The sequence below is a fragment of the Typopeltis vanoorti genome, chromosome 1 (genome assembly GCF_054136105.1).
Source record: "Typopeltis vanoorti isolate ZY-2024b chromosome 1, IOZ_Tvanoo_1.0, whole genome shotgun sequence".
Classification (NCBI taxonomy): domain Eukaryota; kingdom Metazoa; phylum Arthropoda; class Arachnida; order Uropygi; family Thelyphonidae; genus Typopeltis; species Typopeltis vanoorti.
In genome coordinates, this window is record NC_143549.1 from 89,331,641 (window position 1) to 89,347,464 (window position 15,824).

Here is a 15,824-nt window from a genome sequence, read left to right on the forward strand (position 1 = left end):
ATTAGAACTGATTAATGTTCACTATTTCTGATTAAAGTATAAAAACAAACTTTAGATGTATGAAAGGGTTGAATACATTGTAATATTACACATAGAATAATATGAGAGAATAAAATTAGCATGTGGTTTAGCTCACTATGGAAAACTAGTAGTAATCACAAAGAATGGTTTGGAAAAGTGGAAGATTTGCTAGCCTGGTTGACTAAGTCATTCATATACTCTCCCTCTTCCCCCAACCAAAAAGGCTGCAGATTCAAATCCACAATGGGCATGGATGTTTATAATTGTCTTTAGGCAAGCAATGAATTTCATCATTCCATATGAGACCAACATCCCACTTACTGGAAGCCTAAACAGCTTAAAAATATTTTTGGTCTCTGGACATGTAAAAATTAAGTAAAATAATAAAAAATGATAAAAAAATTACTACATGTCCATTGTACTGATGCACTATATATAGGTTTATAACCTTTCATGGATGGGAGCAACATTAAAAAAAAAATATTAAAAAAAAAGTCAATTTTTCTTTAGAAAATGGTATGATGTTATGAAATTTTCTGCTGAGATACTTTGTTATAAGTGTCAGTATAAAAACTTTTTTGTTTAAAAATACAGCCTTAACATAACTAAAACTATGTCAAGTTAACACATTTTGTTGTCATGGAGAACATATATGCTACATGGCATTCTCTCTCTAATCTGTTGTTGTGATATACACAGGTTCATTAATTTATGAAACAAATTTAAACATACAGAATACACACACACACACACACACACACAATAAAATTTTGATTTCTCTGTTACTTAGTGTATGGATTTATATCTAAGAGAAGGAGATCTAGATGCCATCTATGGCAAGATGACCTTTATTAGATGTTCAGTAAGACCTAGCTGGTAAAAGATAGACAATATGCAAAAACACAGCTTCTGTCAGTTGTCAATCTTGTCTTTTCACGGTGTCCTATTTTCAAACATGTATATTACCACTTACAGACATCAAGACTGAAGCTCGTATTTCTGACAGAAACTCAAACATCAATCTCAACAACCACTGAATACCTGAAGTGCTTAAACTAGGTATAATTCCTTCCACCACAAAGGCAGCAATTATTGCTCTATTCAATCCAATCCAATGTCCCATGCCAAAGAATGCAGAAGTTTTTGATCCTCTCTAGCTTAACATTTCCAAGCTCAATTAAGATTGAATTCATCTGCTTTCTGTGCCACACTCTAAATTTAGAAAGCACTCTGACCTCTTTGGCTTTCTATCACTAAAGCTAAAATATCTGCAGTCTGCCTGCATGAACAGTGAAATCATCTTCCAAGATGACTTCAATGTCCACATCTAACTGGCTTCCCTATTCCAGTTTCACTGACCTGGAAGAAATGTGGAATTACTGGCTGTAAACAATGACCTAATACAAACTGATTATCTACCATCCAGAATACAATTCCTTTTCATTCTCCTTCTTGATGTTTTATCAAGTTTTTCTAAATATGCCATAGTGGTCACCTCTCCTCTTGTTAACTCGACCATAATTTTGTGCAAATTTCTTCTTCCACAATACATCTTTCACTTAACCATTCTCAATGATGACAATTTTCCAGAAGAGGCATATTGATAGAGAGAGAGAGAGAGAGAGAGAATGCATGTAATTACCAGAAAAAATACCTTGTAGTAGGCAGGAGTTATTAGTGCAAATAGTAAATCATGTAGTGTTGTGTAATACAGAATGATCTCTCACAACGAATTCATGCATAACACTTACATTGAGTCTTAGGGCATGGAGATGTCATGCAATAATTGATTTTCATCTATTTTGGGTGGGAAAAGGTTAGTGGGATAGGTGTTTGATGCCATGGTGACATCAAACACCCATGAATAAATTATTCATGATAGATCATGAATAATTTATTCACTTAAGACTAGCTTATTCCAATCTTCTTCATTTTTTCAGGAGTACAAAAATTTTCAGTAAACACCAAGCCAAGATAAAAACAAAATCACTGTTAAGCAAAAGATTTAATTAGCAATTTGTTCATTGATAGATTAATCTCATTACTGTCTTCACAATAATGAGATCCTGATAAAGCTAATGTCTGTAACATCCCCTGATGTTTAGCTAACTGACTAGTTGATTTGGTTGATTGAGTGAAAGTGTCTATTACTGTTCAGCTAACAGGCTGTTAATTCAAATCACACTGTAGTATGAAAGTCTGTGAACATTAAGTGGTAAATGATTTTTGTTGCCTCGTGTAAGATTATCACTGTGGTTTGAAAATATACCATGTATGGCTCTAAAGCAAACCACTTGGATTATCTAACCATTAGCCCACAAAGGGCACTTAACATACTATAGGTTTTAAAATTGTGGGTGGGATTAATTTTTTTTTTTTTTTTTTTTTTACTTACATTAGGTAAAATGTGAATGAAAGTTTGTAAAGTATGATGTACTACACCAGGTGATGAACAAAATTTTCATAAAACATTTTTTAAAGGGATTCAAGGCAATAAAACATGCATCTTCATCATCAACTTCCTCATATATAACCCTCAAGAGATGTAGAGGATATAATGATAGTACTATATAATTAAGTTTACATTATTACTAATATACTGTCAACAATTTTCCTCCAAATTAGTTGATCACTTGTTGGTACTCCATTATTGCCAGATCTTATATTTCCGATTTCTAGGGCACTTCCGACTGCATTAATCCAACTAGATCTTGGTCTTTTTCCTGTCACCATGACATCAAACACCTACCCCACTAACCTTTTCCCACCCATTCTGTTTAAGTGAGCATGCCACCTTAGATTAGCTCTGCTCACACATTCTTGAAGGCTTAACAACAATGTCAAATTCCTTCAAAACATCTTCATTTTTAATATAATTCTTATGCCATTAATGCTATTTGTTCACTTCACTTTTTTTCAGAACTCTCATATTTAGTCCCAAGTGTTTTGATCAAGCATTTTATTTCTAATCCAGCTCTCAGATCCATAAGTTAAAATTGGTTTAATAAGTAAAATACTACCAGTTCAATGTTTTGAGTAATTTCTCTTATTCCACCTAAATTTATTTAGTTGACTTCCTCCCATACCAGTTTTGCTTATTCAACTGTCTATTTCCATACTCAGTTTGACTGCACCATGAAAGTACTTTCATACTTGTGATTTTTATTTCTCTCCTAATCATATCACATGATGAACTGACAAATATTTCAGCAGTAGTTGTAACAAATAAGTTACAGATAAGTATCACTGAGAAATGTTATATTTCTCAGTGATATTTCATTTCATTTTTTAATTCTAGCTTTGTTCTTATTAAAACTAATGGGGGAGTCCATTATTTCCAGATCTTACTAAAGCAATATAAAATATGTTACTAGAATGAATGAATATAATCTACTGGACCTTGCCAAGGCCTTTGATAGGATACCACATGGAACCCTAATCAGTAAACTGGAGCAGATGGGGATAGATATAGGGTTGGTGAGATGGATAGGAGGGTGGTTGAAGGAGTGATACCCGAGAGTGGTTTATTCAGGAGTGGGGTCTAAAAGACGGCTTGTGACTAGTGGAGTGTCGCAGGGCTCTGTTCTTGGACCACTGCTTTTCAATTTGTTCATCAATGATATTGGAAAGGATTTGAGAGGAAGTGTTCACTTGTTTGCTGATGATGCAAAGTTGGGTAGAGCAATTGTGAGTGCACAGGATGTCAAAATTTTACAGGATGATTTGGATAGTTTGGAGGACTGGGCAGGGAAAAATGGATGTCAATTTAATATGGCAAAGTGTAAGGTTTCACTTTGGGGTGAAAAGAATAGCAGCAGTATATCGCATTAGTGGAACCGTACTCCAGGCGATTGATGAGGCCAGGAATTTGGGAGTGTTGGTGGATAGGGATTTGAAGTTTAGGGAGCACATTGCAAAAGTGACTAAAACAGCTCACCAAATCACTTGGCTTCTGAAAAATACTTTAACATGCAGAGACAAACAAGTTGTTGTTCCTCTGTATCGAGCCTTGATAAGACCCCATCTGGACTTCTGTGCCCAGTTATGGGCACCAGGGTTTCTTCGTGATGGGGAGGAAGTGGAGAGGGTCCAGAGACGAGTGACCAAGATGATAGCAGGTCTGTGGAATGAACCTTATGAGAATAGGTTGAGGATTTGTGGGTTGCAGAAATTGGACGATAGGTGAAGGAGGGGTGATATGATTGAGACATTCAAATTACTGAAGGGTTTTTATAAGATTGATCCAGAAGATATTTTTGAAAATATGACTGGTGGTGGGAGGACTAGGGACCATGCATGGAAGCTGGGCAAAAGCGTGGTTGACAAGGGTGTTAGAGCTAGGTTTTTTACTTGGAGAGTGGTGAATGAGTGGAATAAGCTTCCAGAGTCTGTTGTGGGTGCTACGACCGTGAATGAGTTCAAGGCAAGGTATGATAGATACTGTGTGAATGTTGAGTTCTTGACATGATGTTCGTGTCTCCCTCGATGAGTCTGTCGACTCCTTGGAGTTTCCCGGAACAATAATAATAATAATAATATCACAGAATGAATAAATCTGTAAGAGGTGCATTCTACAGCACATGTGGTAATCTCACAAAGCACCTCAAGTGGGAAATAAAATGTGAATTAATAACAATGACTGCTTACAAACTGATATTAAATATCACTAAATATATTAAAATACATTTTATAAGCAACTCAACCCTACTCTCACTAAATAATTTATGTGAATACTTAATAAAATAACCTTTTATTGAGAGTTCCTCTTCTTCTAACCAGCAAAGTGAATCACATTGATAATGGCCAGGAAATATAAGGACTTCATCTCCTGAACAGCTGGAAACCAGAGCTAATGCAGGAGAATTATGGAATTCTAATACTGCTGATAAGTCCACAGGGATATCCTTAAAAGTTTCACATTAAGTATATTATTAAAATGAATCATACAGCTATAAATTAAATATCAAATTTAAAGACAGAGAATTATGTAAAGTATCTTATCTTCTAACTGCTGATGGATGGATGGATGGAATCTCAGCTTCTAACCTACATGCTAGGATTTTAATCCCATCAATCCACAGAGGTTTATGAATGTCTTCAGATGGTAGATTTTCATTGGCTGGTGTGAAAATATTCTGCTTATTGGAGACCCAAAGTAATTTGAAAAAGTACTGTTTAGTCTCAAAAGAGCAGAGTTTCTAGATTATCTAATCTTTAGCCCAGTGACTGGTGCTATGGTTTATAATTGGTTGACTGGTGGGAATCTCATTAAAAAATAAACTTGATTATACAAAAGTTATGTAGGAATGCAGTAAGGAATGATGGCGGATTCAGCTGCAGTTGCAAGTGGCGTATCGGCAAGTCCTCCGCCATTTAAGAACTCTATTATAAGCAATATCATAAGGGACTTTGTGGCATGCAGTACTTGTATGTATGCATCTTGGGGGTTAGATGTGTGGCTTGTGAAAGAGAATGGAGAGCGTATGTGCGCAACATGCAGGCAGTGGGAGGAAATAAGTGCATTAGAAATATCAATATCCGACCTTGTTGCTCCAGGAATGGGGAATGAATGTAGGAAGACAAGTAGTATGATAGGAGAGAATGAAAACATTATATATATAAATGAACGAGACAATGATAGTTGATAGTGTGGAAGGTGCGAGTGACTGTGAAGGTTTAGGAGATGGTTTTGTTTGGGAGAGTAAATTTAGATCAAGAGTGACTGACCTGCAGAGGGAAATAGATAGCTGGAATGTCTTGTGAATGAGAGCAGAAGTATGAAAAATAAGATTAGGAGAATGGAAGAGATAAATGCAAGCCAAATCAGAGTGGAGGAGAGAGAGAATTTTGGGAGTGTTAGAAGAGGAGAGAAAGGAAACAGTAGAAGAGAGGGGAATGAGTGAGAGGTAAGGGAATGCTAGCAGACGAGAGGATGGAAACAGTAGGAGAGACAGAATGAGAGAGGGATATGGAAGTGCTAGAAGTGGAGAAAATGGAAACAATAGGAGAGAGGGAATGGTAAGCGGTATAATGTATGGTGACTCAATGATCCGTGGTGTTCAATATAGGATGCGTGAGGAGTGTTTGCCAGGAGGAACAATAGAAAGGATGGCTATGGCAATTAAGAGAGGTGAAAGGGTGGATGAAATGATTGTGATGGTAGGAACAAATGACTTGAGTGGTAATGTAAGTTGGGCAGCGAGAGATATGGGATTTTTGCTTGAGGCTGTACGGAAGAAGACAGAGAGAGGAAAAATAGTGTGCATGTTGCCTAGGTATGATAATGACGAGCTGAGCAGAAAAGCAGTAATATTGAATGACATAATAGCTAGAATGTGTGACAAGAGAGGACTGGTATATGTGGATGCTTGGAATGCGTTTGAGGAAAGAGAGGAATTGTATGCAAGAGACCGCTTACATTTGAATGAGGAAGGACGTAGGCATCTGGAGAGATTGCTGTTCTGAACGAGTCAGTATGTCCCAGGGAGGATGATAGCAGGGGTGGCCTCTTGTGGGAATGGATACTTGGGAGAAGGGAGACGACATCAGGTACCACTGAGCCCAGTGGAGTCTAGAGGAGATAATGCTGGGTATAGAAACAGTGGCATTTATATGCTTTATACTAATGCCAGGAGTACCCGGAATAAGGGAGAGGAATTGGTGGCGCAGATAGCATCAGCCTGGCCAAAAATTATTGGGATCACTGAGACGTGGTTGACAGAAGAGGATATAATAACAGGAATAGAAGTTGCTGGGTATAGCATTTTCCGGGAGGATAGGAGGGGAAAGCGTGGTGGTGGGGTACTGCTTATGATAAGTGACGACCTAGGTCCTCTAAGAGTGGAGGGTTTGGAAGGCAGTGAGACAAATGATTTTGAGAGCATATGGTGTGAGGTAGAGGTGGGCAAGACAGGATATTTAGTGGGGTGTTGCTACAGACCCAGGAGCACGGAGGATGGGGACCAGGAGATGTTTAGACAGTTAAGTTTGGCAAGTGCAAGAAGAATGATTGTTATGGGAGATTTTAACTACAGTAGTATAAATTGGAGAGAGGAAGATGCATGTAGCAATAGGGGAATGGAATTTCTAGAATTCTTGAGGGATAAATGTCTTAGGCAACATGTAACAGAGGGAACAAGAGGTTCAAGAGTATTGGATTTGGTTATAGCATCAGAAGAGTTGATAATAACTGAGATGACATCTCTCCCACCAGTTGGAGAGAATGACCATATGGTTTTTACTTGGAAAATGAATAGACATGCAGGAGTATGAAAGAGACAGGAACTTATGTGGAATCATAAAGTAGGTGATTATAATAGTCTTAGACGTCAACTTCGGGAAGTTTCATGGCGGGAGGAATTGGAAGGCCGGCATATCATTAGTGCGTGGGAAATTGTGAAAGAATATTTGTTAGCAGCAATGGTAAGTTGTATACCACAAGTGAAGAAGAGGACACAATTTGGAGTAAAGTGAATGACAAACAATATTAAACAGGAATTGCATGCGAAAAAGAGGCTATGGAAGAGATATAAGGAGACAGGTGAAGAGAAGATGCATGAAGATTATAAGACACAGGCCAGAAGAGTGACTAGTGTGGTAAGGAAAGCGAAACTGGAATATGAGAGGAGATTGGCCCTAAGATCCATAGAAAATCCTAGGGAATTTTTTAGCTATGTGGCCAGTAAGAGGAGAAATGACTGTGGAAGAATGATATTGTGTGGGATAAAAATGGGAATAGAGTGACTGATGCAGAGGACATAGTGGAATTGTTCAATGAACACTTTATTGGAGTATTTCATCCTAGAGGGGTCAGTTTTAATGCCAGAGGGATAGGGCAGGTTCGAGGTTTAGAGGTACAGGAGGAGAGCATGTTTCAGATACTGAGTACTCTGGATGTCAGTAAAGCTTTGGCACTGGATGGTATTTCACCACGAGTTTTGAGAGAATGTGCTAGGGAACAGAAGTGTTTTTAACCTGGCTTTTCAATGAAAGGCTGGCTGCAGGAAAGGTACCCAGGGAATGGAAGGAAGGTAAGATAGTGCCTTGTATAAGGGTGGTAACAGACTGGAAGTGTCTAATTATAGGCCAGTTTGTGTGTCATCAGTAGTTGTTAAGAACTTGGAGAAAGTAGTGAGGGACCGTATACAGCATTGGGCAGATGAGGGTAATGTTATCTGTGAGAGTCAACATGGATTTATGAAGGGGCACTCTTGTTTTAGCAATATGCCAGCCTTTTATAATAAAGTTACAAGAACATTAGATGAGGGAAAGGCATATACTGCAATTTTCTTAGACTTAGAGAAGGCATTTGACAGGGTGCTACATGATAAGCTGATATTTAAGTTGCAGCACATGGGTCTGGATGTCAGATTGGTCAACTGGATTCAGGATTATTAAACTGCTCCACCATACACAACTGTCTGATAGGTATCAGAGAGTTGTGTATGGTGGAGCAGTTTCACGGAGGCAGAGGGTTACAAGTAGGGTCCCACAGGGCTCAGTACTAGGACCTATATTGTTTAACCTTTATATCAATGACATTGCCAGTGGATTGCAAGGGGATATTCAGTTGTTTGCAGATGATGCGAAGCTGGGAAGGATTATTTGTAATAGTGCAGATGTGGTAGCCCTGCAAGAGGATTTGAATAAGCTAGATGCAATGAAGAATACATATCCATACTTGAAGGTTGAAAAAAGTCATCAAAAGCCTGAAATATGGAAAGGCAGCTAGAGTAGATGATATTCAACCAGAAATGCTGAAGTATAGAGATATAAGTCTTACAGTGGCTACACTGCATAGTTCAGAAGGCTGGACAAAGGGACGAATTCCAGATGATTGGGGTAGAGCTCTCATATTATCCATATATAAAAAGGGAAACAAAACAATGTGAGAATTAAAGAGGCATTTCCCTACTGAGTGTACCTGGTAAAATTTATGCCAGTATACTTGAGAAACAGTTGAGAAGGATTGAGGAAGAGAAGCTGGATTCAGACCAAATAGAGGATGTCAAGATCAGATTTTCACTTTATGACAAATAGTTGAGAAATCATGGGAATATAACAAAAGATCTCTACTTAAGTTTTGCAGACCAGAAAAAGGCACATGACAATATGTTAAGAGAAAAGTTATTCAAAAAGCTACGTTGTATGGCAATGGGGCATTATATCAAGCAATACTTAGTCTTTATTTGAGTTGTAAGTCAGCAGTTAAAAATTGAAGTACAGGAAGTTTAATGTTAAATCTGGTGTCAGACAAGGACGTACATTATCCCCTCTGTTTAATACCAATTTCCTTCATAATGTGATCCATATAGATAATGAATCACATTATGAAGGAAATTGGTATTAAACCTGATATCAAAATTGGAGATGTTAACCCTGTGGAGGTCGCGGTTGAAAAAATTGCAGCTTAGGTCGCATGTATCCGAGAGATACATTCATTACTAGTATGTGCTAAAATGCAATAAAACTTAAAAAACACTGCAAATATAATAAATTATGGTTTATTTATTTTTGATTACAATCTAGAAATTATTGAACAAAGAAAAAAAAAAACCAATACTATACTGACATTGTAGTTCACGGTATCTCTCAGATACAATTTATTATAAAATATCACAAACCTTTACATAACACATGCTAAACTGAAATGATGGCATAAACAGTGCGAAATATCACTCGTAATATAAGTATGCACAGCTAGTCATGATCTCCAAGCTATAACTGGATATGTGTATGAATATTTATATTAAAACAATTTGTTTGTATCTGTCAGATCAGCCCCGACCTCCACAGGGTTAATCTCAGCTCTTTACTTTATGCAGATCATGTATACTTTTAAATAAATCTGATACAAGTCTCCAAGATTCGCTGACTAAATTGAATAACTGTTGTAATAGATATGGTATGAAGATCAGCAATAACAAGACAAAGACAATGAAAATAGGCAGAAGCATTGAAAATATCAATTGCATTGTGAATGGATAACCTATAAAACAAGTAAAACATTTCATTTTAGTAAATATGGTAAATTAAATATGGAAATAGACAACAGAATCAACAAAGCTGGTATTGTAGGAAGTCAACTGAATAAATTTATATGGGATAAGAGAAAAAGTAGTCAAAACACTAAATTATCTTTATACAAGACAATGTTCAAGCCAATTTTAACTTATCTCAGAGCTGGGATAGAAATAAAACATAATAAATTTAGTTTAATCCTTTATCCAAGTGTGAGCAAACAAAGTTTGCAGATATTCGCAAGGAGATGTGTTTTGAATTATGGGAGATACTGAGATAGGAGTGATGTTAGTTTGCTCCATCTTTGCAATGAGTTGCCCGGTGTTGTACCACCTTACCCCAGTCCTGAAGATACTTTCAGGCGCAAACTTTGTTTGCTCACACTTGGATAAAGGATTGAACTAAATTTATTATAGTCTAACCAAGTGAAAAATAAACTTTCAACATAGAAATAAAACACTTGACCAAAGACTAGAGACCACAGATATGAAAGTTCTGAAAAAGATTAGGGGTGTGAACAGATGGCATCAATGGCAAATCACATTAAAAATGAGGATATTAGGAAAGAACTTGATATTGTTAGCATCCAGGAATGTGTTAGCAGAGCTAATCTCAGGTGGTGTATAGTCTCTTAAACAGAATGGGATGGCAAAACAAGTGTTCTCTGCCAGGTTGGCAGGAAAAAGACCCAGAGATATAGGTGGATTGATACAGTAAAAAGTGTCTTAGAAGAAAGAAATATAAGATCTGATAATGTTTCAGTCTTTACAGATAACAGATTGATTTGGAGGAAAATTGTAGGTAGGAAGTTAGTGGTAAGTTTTTCAGATAGTACATGTAGTACTATCACATCCTGTACACCCCCCCCCCCTTGAAGGTACATGTCAGGAACTTAATGATGATGATGATGATTTCTTATGAAAAGAAAAAAATATTTCAACAGATGAATCGGACTGCTATGGATTCCCCCCCCCCCACAGCCAATCAGCGCTCAACACAATTACACTTTGACCAACTTGCTGCATTATGTTAATGATGTGTTTGCTATTTGGCCTCATGGCCAAGACATATTGGACTATTATACATTTTTAGCACATCTTAATAGCCATCATTCTAAAATAAACTTCAAGAAAAAGAAAGTAACAATTATCTCATTTTTCTAGGTACACATCCTGTACACCCCCCCCCTTGAAGGTACATGTCAGGAACTTAATGATGATGATGATTTCTTATGAAAAGAAAAAAATATTTCAACAGATGAATCGGACTGCTATGGATTCCCCCCCCCCACAGCCAATCAGCGCTCAACACAATTACACTTTGACCAACTTGCTGCATTATGTTAATGATGTGTTTGCTATTTGGCCTCATGGCCAAGACATATTGGACTATTATACATTTTTAGCACATCTTAATAGCCATCGTTCTAAAATAAACTTCAAGAAAAAGAAAGTAACAATTATCTCATTTTTCTAGGTACACTTATTGACATGGCTTCCTAATAGCTCATTATCCTTTTCCATTTACAGAAAATCCACATACGTAGAAAGGTATTTACCTAAGCAATCACCACCACCACCCATCTCATCAGTATGCCATCCTAAAAACAGTTACTCATTGAGCCAGGGCTATTTGTTCAAATAACGCAGCCCTTGAAACTGAGCTCAGGAACCACTGCAACACCTTTTCAGCCAATGGCTACAGCCCATATAAAATAGATGAAATGCTGCAAGAATTCCCATCCCTTCTGCAACCAACACACTGGATCACAGCAAAACCATTCACATCCCATCCCATATATTAAGGATACATCAGAAAAAATATCTACAGTTCTCTATAAATACAATCTCCATGCCACTTTCAAACTACTCATTCAGTTAGTTATCTTCAGTTATTGAATTTACTAATATTATTTAACTGGTTTTCTACCTAGCACTAGAACACAAAAATTACATCCATAATCATCTGCATGGAAAGTTGGGACCAGCCATGCTCTGGATACTCCTTCAAATAAGATTAAATGGAGTAAGACATAAGTATTACATAGCAGTCACTATAGGTCTGAGAGACTATTATTAGAATTAGCATCTGCCATGAAGTACTCCTTTAACTTCAACAAACATGATTGCATTAATTTGACAAAGATCTGGGAAACAATTATTCTGAGACCAGATAGCCTAGCTTCTTCAAATTAATGTTATGGTTATCCTGCCCATACAGGCTGCCATGTTAGGATATTAGTTCTATTTCAGTTACAATTTGAACTGTTTCTAATGATTTAGTTTGGTGCCTGTGTGCTTGTCACAGTTATAATTTTTACTCTGAAGACGCTAGGTATAAAACCTACAAAATATTAGTAAGTTCAATAAAATAATTAATTTTTTTCCTCTCTTGGGTGTTATTTATATGAAGTGCTATTATGAAGAATCAACACCTAAGCCTCTCTCTACATATAGTTACAGTAGTCTAAATATTACTAACCAATACGGTGCTCATATGTGGTGTAAAAAATAATTGTGTTAAACAGTAAGGGAGAACTCGAGAGTTAGGATCCAATTGATGGTTCTAGCATCTCTCTTAATAGAAATTAACCATTTTTTAGTAGTACATCTTAAATGCTGATTAATGAAAATATGATAAGAGTAACATTACTGAATATTCAGAAGTGTGAAACCAAAATAAGCATAACTCATTACAAAAATGTTCTGAGTGCTGGTTGGTTTGTAGGAAATGGCAGTTGCACAAATAATATGTAAGTATCTTTTTTAAATATGCAAAAAAACATCTGTGTAAAATATCTACATTAAATTATTAATTAGAAATGCATATATGTCTAAAGTCTTAGCTAAAGTCAGGGATCCTTTGTGGTTGTAGTAGCAATGGAGCAGTAAGGCAGAATTCTGGAATAAGTAGTTCTCTTATGGAGTCTTGTTCTATTGAAAGAATGAGATTTCTAATAAGATGATTGTCTGTAGCTTACCAGATTCTGACTATCTTGAGTCACTTCTTAAGAATACTGAAGCCTCACAAGCTTTAAGTTTTTTTTTTCAACACTAGAACATATATGATGACGACGCTGTATCGTCTGTATAATTCGGTGTACTTATATTATGGAGCAAATTAATAGCAACATTTTTTTAAGGAATTAAAAAACTAGAGAAATATACTATAAGAAAAACACTGGAAACTAAAATTTTTTTTTGCTAGTTTTTTTTTTTTTTTTAAGCAGCTACTTGAAAATAGTAAACTACATAGTGTTAGTACGCTTATTAAAATATAAGAATTTTTAAAATTCTCATTTAGTTATTACATAATCTGTCCTCTCATTACTCTTTAAATAAGCTGTAACTATTATGCATGAGTACTATGGTTGGGATAAGGATTAGATAATTCAGAAACTCGGTTCTGGAACCAAACTTTTCCGAGCCACTTCTGCCCTCCAGTAACAAGGATGACAGTCTCACACCAAATGACGAGATTCATATACCACCTAAAGACATTCAAAAACAGTGGATGTCATTGGCATGGTGAGTATATGCTGTTATGCAACAAAGATAAATGGAATGTGAATGAAAATATTGAATACTTAACATGCATGGACTTTTCTTATATAGCAAAGGGGTGGGAAAAAAATGATATGAATGCAATACTTTAGTCTTTTTATATAAAAATGTGCAAGATTTTGAACTGGTGGTTCATAGCTGTAGTTAAGGTATTGAAAATAACACAAGTTAAACTCCAACAGAGAAACCACTAGCTTAAACTTTTCAAGTTCTGCATCAGTAGCTTTAATTTCTCTATTCCAGAAAGTTATCTATGGGGTCAGTAACATCTAGGAATGGAATTTGATGCTCTTTCTGTTTCTAACCTGAAGTAGATGATATAAACAATTTGTAATTTTATTTTTGAAAGTTGTGTACCAATAATACATTAGAAAATCTGGTAACCAAACATGAAACTTTGTCAAGTCACTTCAAGATTACAGTAAATAGAGTGGTCTTACTGGGTAACAGAACTAATTTGTCACCTAAAGATCTATCCCCCCTGTTTAATTCTCCAACTAAACTGCAACATTACTATTAATGCCATCTATTATCCATCACCAACAGCAGTTCTCTCCCTCCCCGTATATAAATTGCATGTTCTCATGGCCAATTTTGCCTGTAAGTGGGATGAAAAAAACCCTAGTTTCCTGAAGGAAAAACCCTGCTGCCTCCATATGAGATCTGCTAACTCACCTTTAATTCAACGAGTCCATATGAAGATTCCCCTCATCATGACAAGAATTGAACTCAGGTCTTTTCCAATCGAAGGGCAAGATGTTCTGCATCAGTATGCCCTATGTCACCTGTTAATAAAGGTATCATACCATTGCATACCATCTCAAAAATAAGCTCTGGATTACATGTTGCTCTGTATAATGTTCTATTTACTCCATATTTCAAAACTGTAGCATTTTGAAAATGCTTTGATCTTGGTGCCTTGTCGCATGCTTTTCTTAGATATACAAAATTTAAATATAGATCATTGTTATTATCGTAGAAATATATACGTTGATTATACATGATTATTAATTAACTTAAGGAATTCACAACGTACACTAAAATATAAATTAAATTAAACTTAATATATATTTCCAATATTTCGGCAACGTCACGTTGCCATCTTCAAAGGAACTCAAAATAAAGACACGTGCACGCAGGCACTATACACTGTAAATGAGGATGAAGCGAGGAAGCTATTGTTTCTCGTAAAAGTCCTGATGGTTATATACCATATCTATTACAAACAGTTATTCAATTTAGTCATGGAATCTTGCAAACTTGTAGTGGATTTATTTAAAAGTATAACATCATCTGCATAAAGTAAAGAGCTGACATTAACATCTCCAATTTTGATATCATGTTTAATACCACTTTCCTTCATAATGTGATCCATATAGATAATGAATAACAGAGGGGATAAGGTACATCCTTGTCTCACACCAGATTTAACATTAACCATCTTCCTGTACTTCTTTCAATTTAACTGCTGACTTACAACTCAAATAAAGACTAAGTATTGCTTGATATAATGCCCCATTGACACCATATAACTGTAGCGTATTGAACAGCTTCTCTCTTGGCACCTTGTCATATGCCTTTTCCAAATTGACAAAACTTAAATACAGATCTTGGTTATATTCCCATCCTTTCTCGACTATTTGTCTTAAAGTGAAGATCTGAACCTGACAGCCTCTATCTGAATCCAGCTTGTTCTTCACCCAGCTTTTCTTCCAAAATTCTTCTCAACTGTTTCTCAAGTATACTTGCATAGATCTTGCCAGGAACATTCAATAGGGAAATAATTCTGTAATTCTCACATTCAGTTTTATTTCCCTTTTTATGTATGGGTACTATGAGAGCTCTCCTCCAATCATCGGGAATTCGTCCCTCTTTCCAGGCTTTCTGAACTATGCAGTGCAGCCACTGTAAGACTTTTATACCACCATACTTCAGCATTTCTGGTCAAATATCATCTATTCCTGCTGCCTTTCCACATTTCAAGCCTCTGATGGCTTTTTCTACTTCAAGTATGGATATGTATTCCTGACTGCATGCCTGGTCAGTGTTTTTTACCACTGTGCTGTCATCATTGCTTGTTTCATTTAGCAGTTTTTCAAAGTAATTACTCCATACTTCAAGGATATCTTTTTCTCTGTTTTCATGTCACCTTTATCATCTCTAACTCCTTTTACAGCACTCTTTCTTCCATTCCGAAGCTTATTCAACAACCTCCAGAAT

General features: G+C 36.2%; 1 protein-coding gene across 2 annotated transcripts in view; it reads right to left on the bottom strand.

The window, feature by feature from the left end:
* Window positions 1–15,824, bottom strand: part of nesd (SHC binding and spindle associated nessun dorma) — a 101,916-nt gene that overhangs the window by 20,820 nt on the left and 65,272 nt on the right. For both annotated transcript variants that reach the window (XM_090392008.1, XM_090391999.1), the window contains exon 6: window positions 4,769–4,925. In XM_090392008.1, coding sequence (XP_090248134.1) covers window positions 4,769–4,925 — 157 coding nt within the window. The remainder of the gene's footprint in view (window positions 1–4,768; window positions 4,926–15,824) is intronic.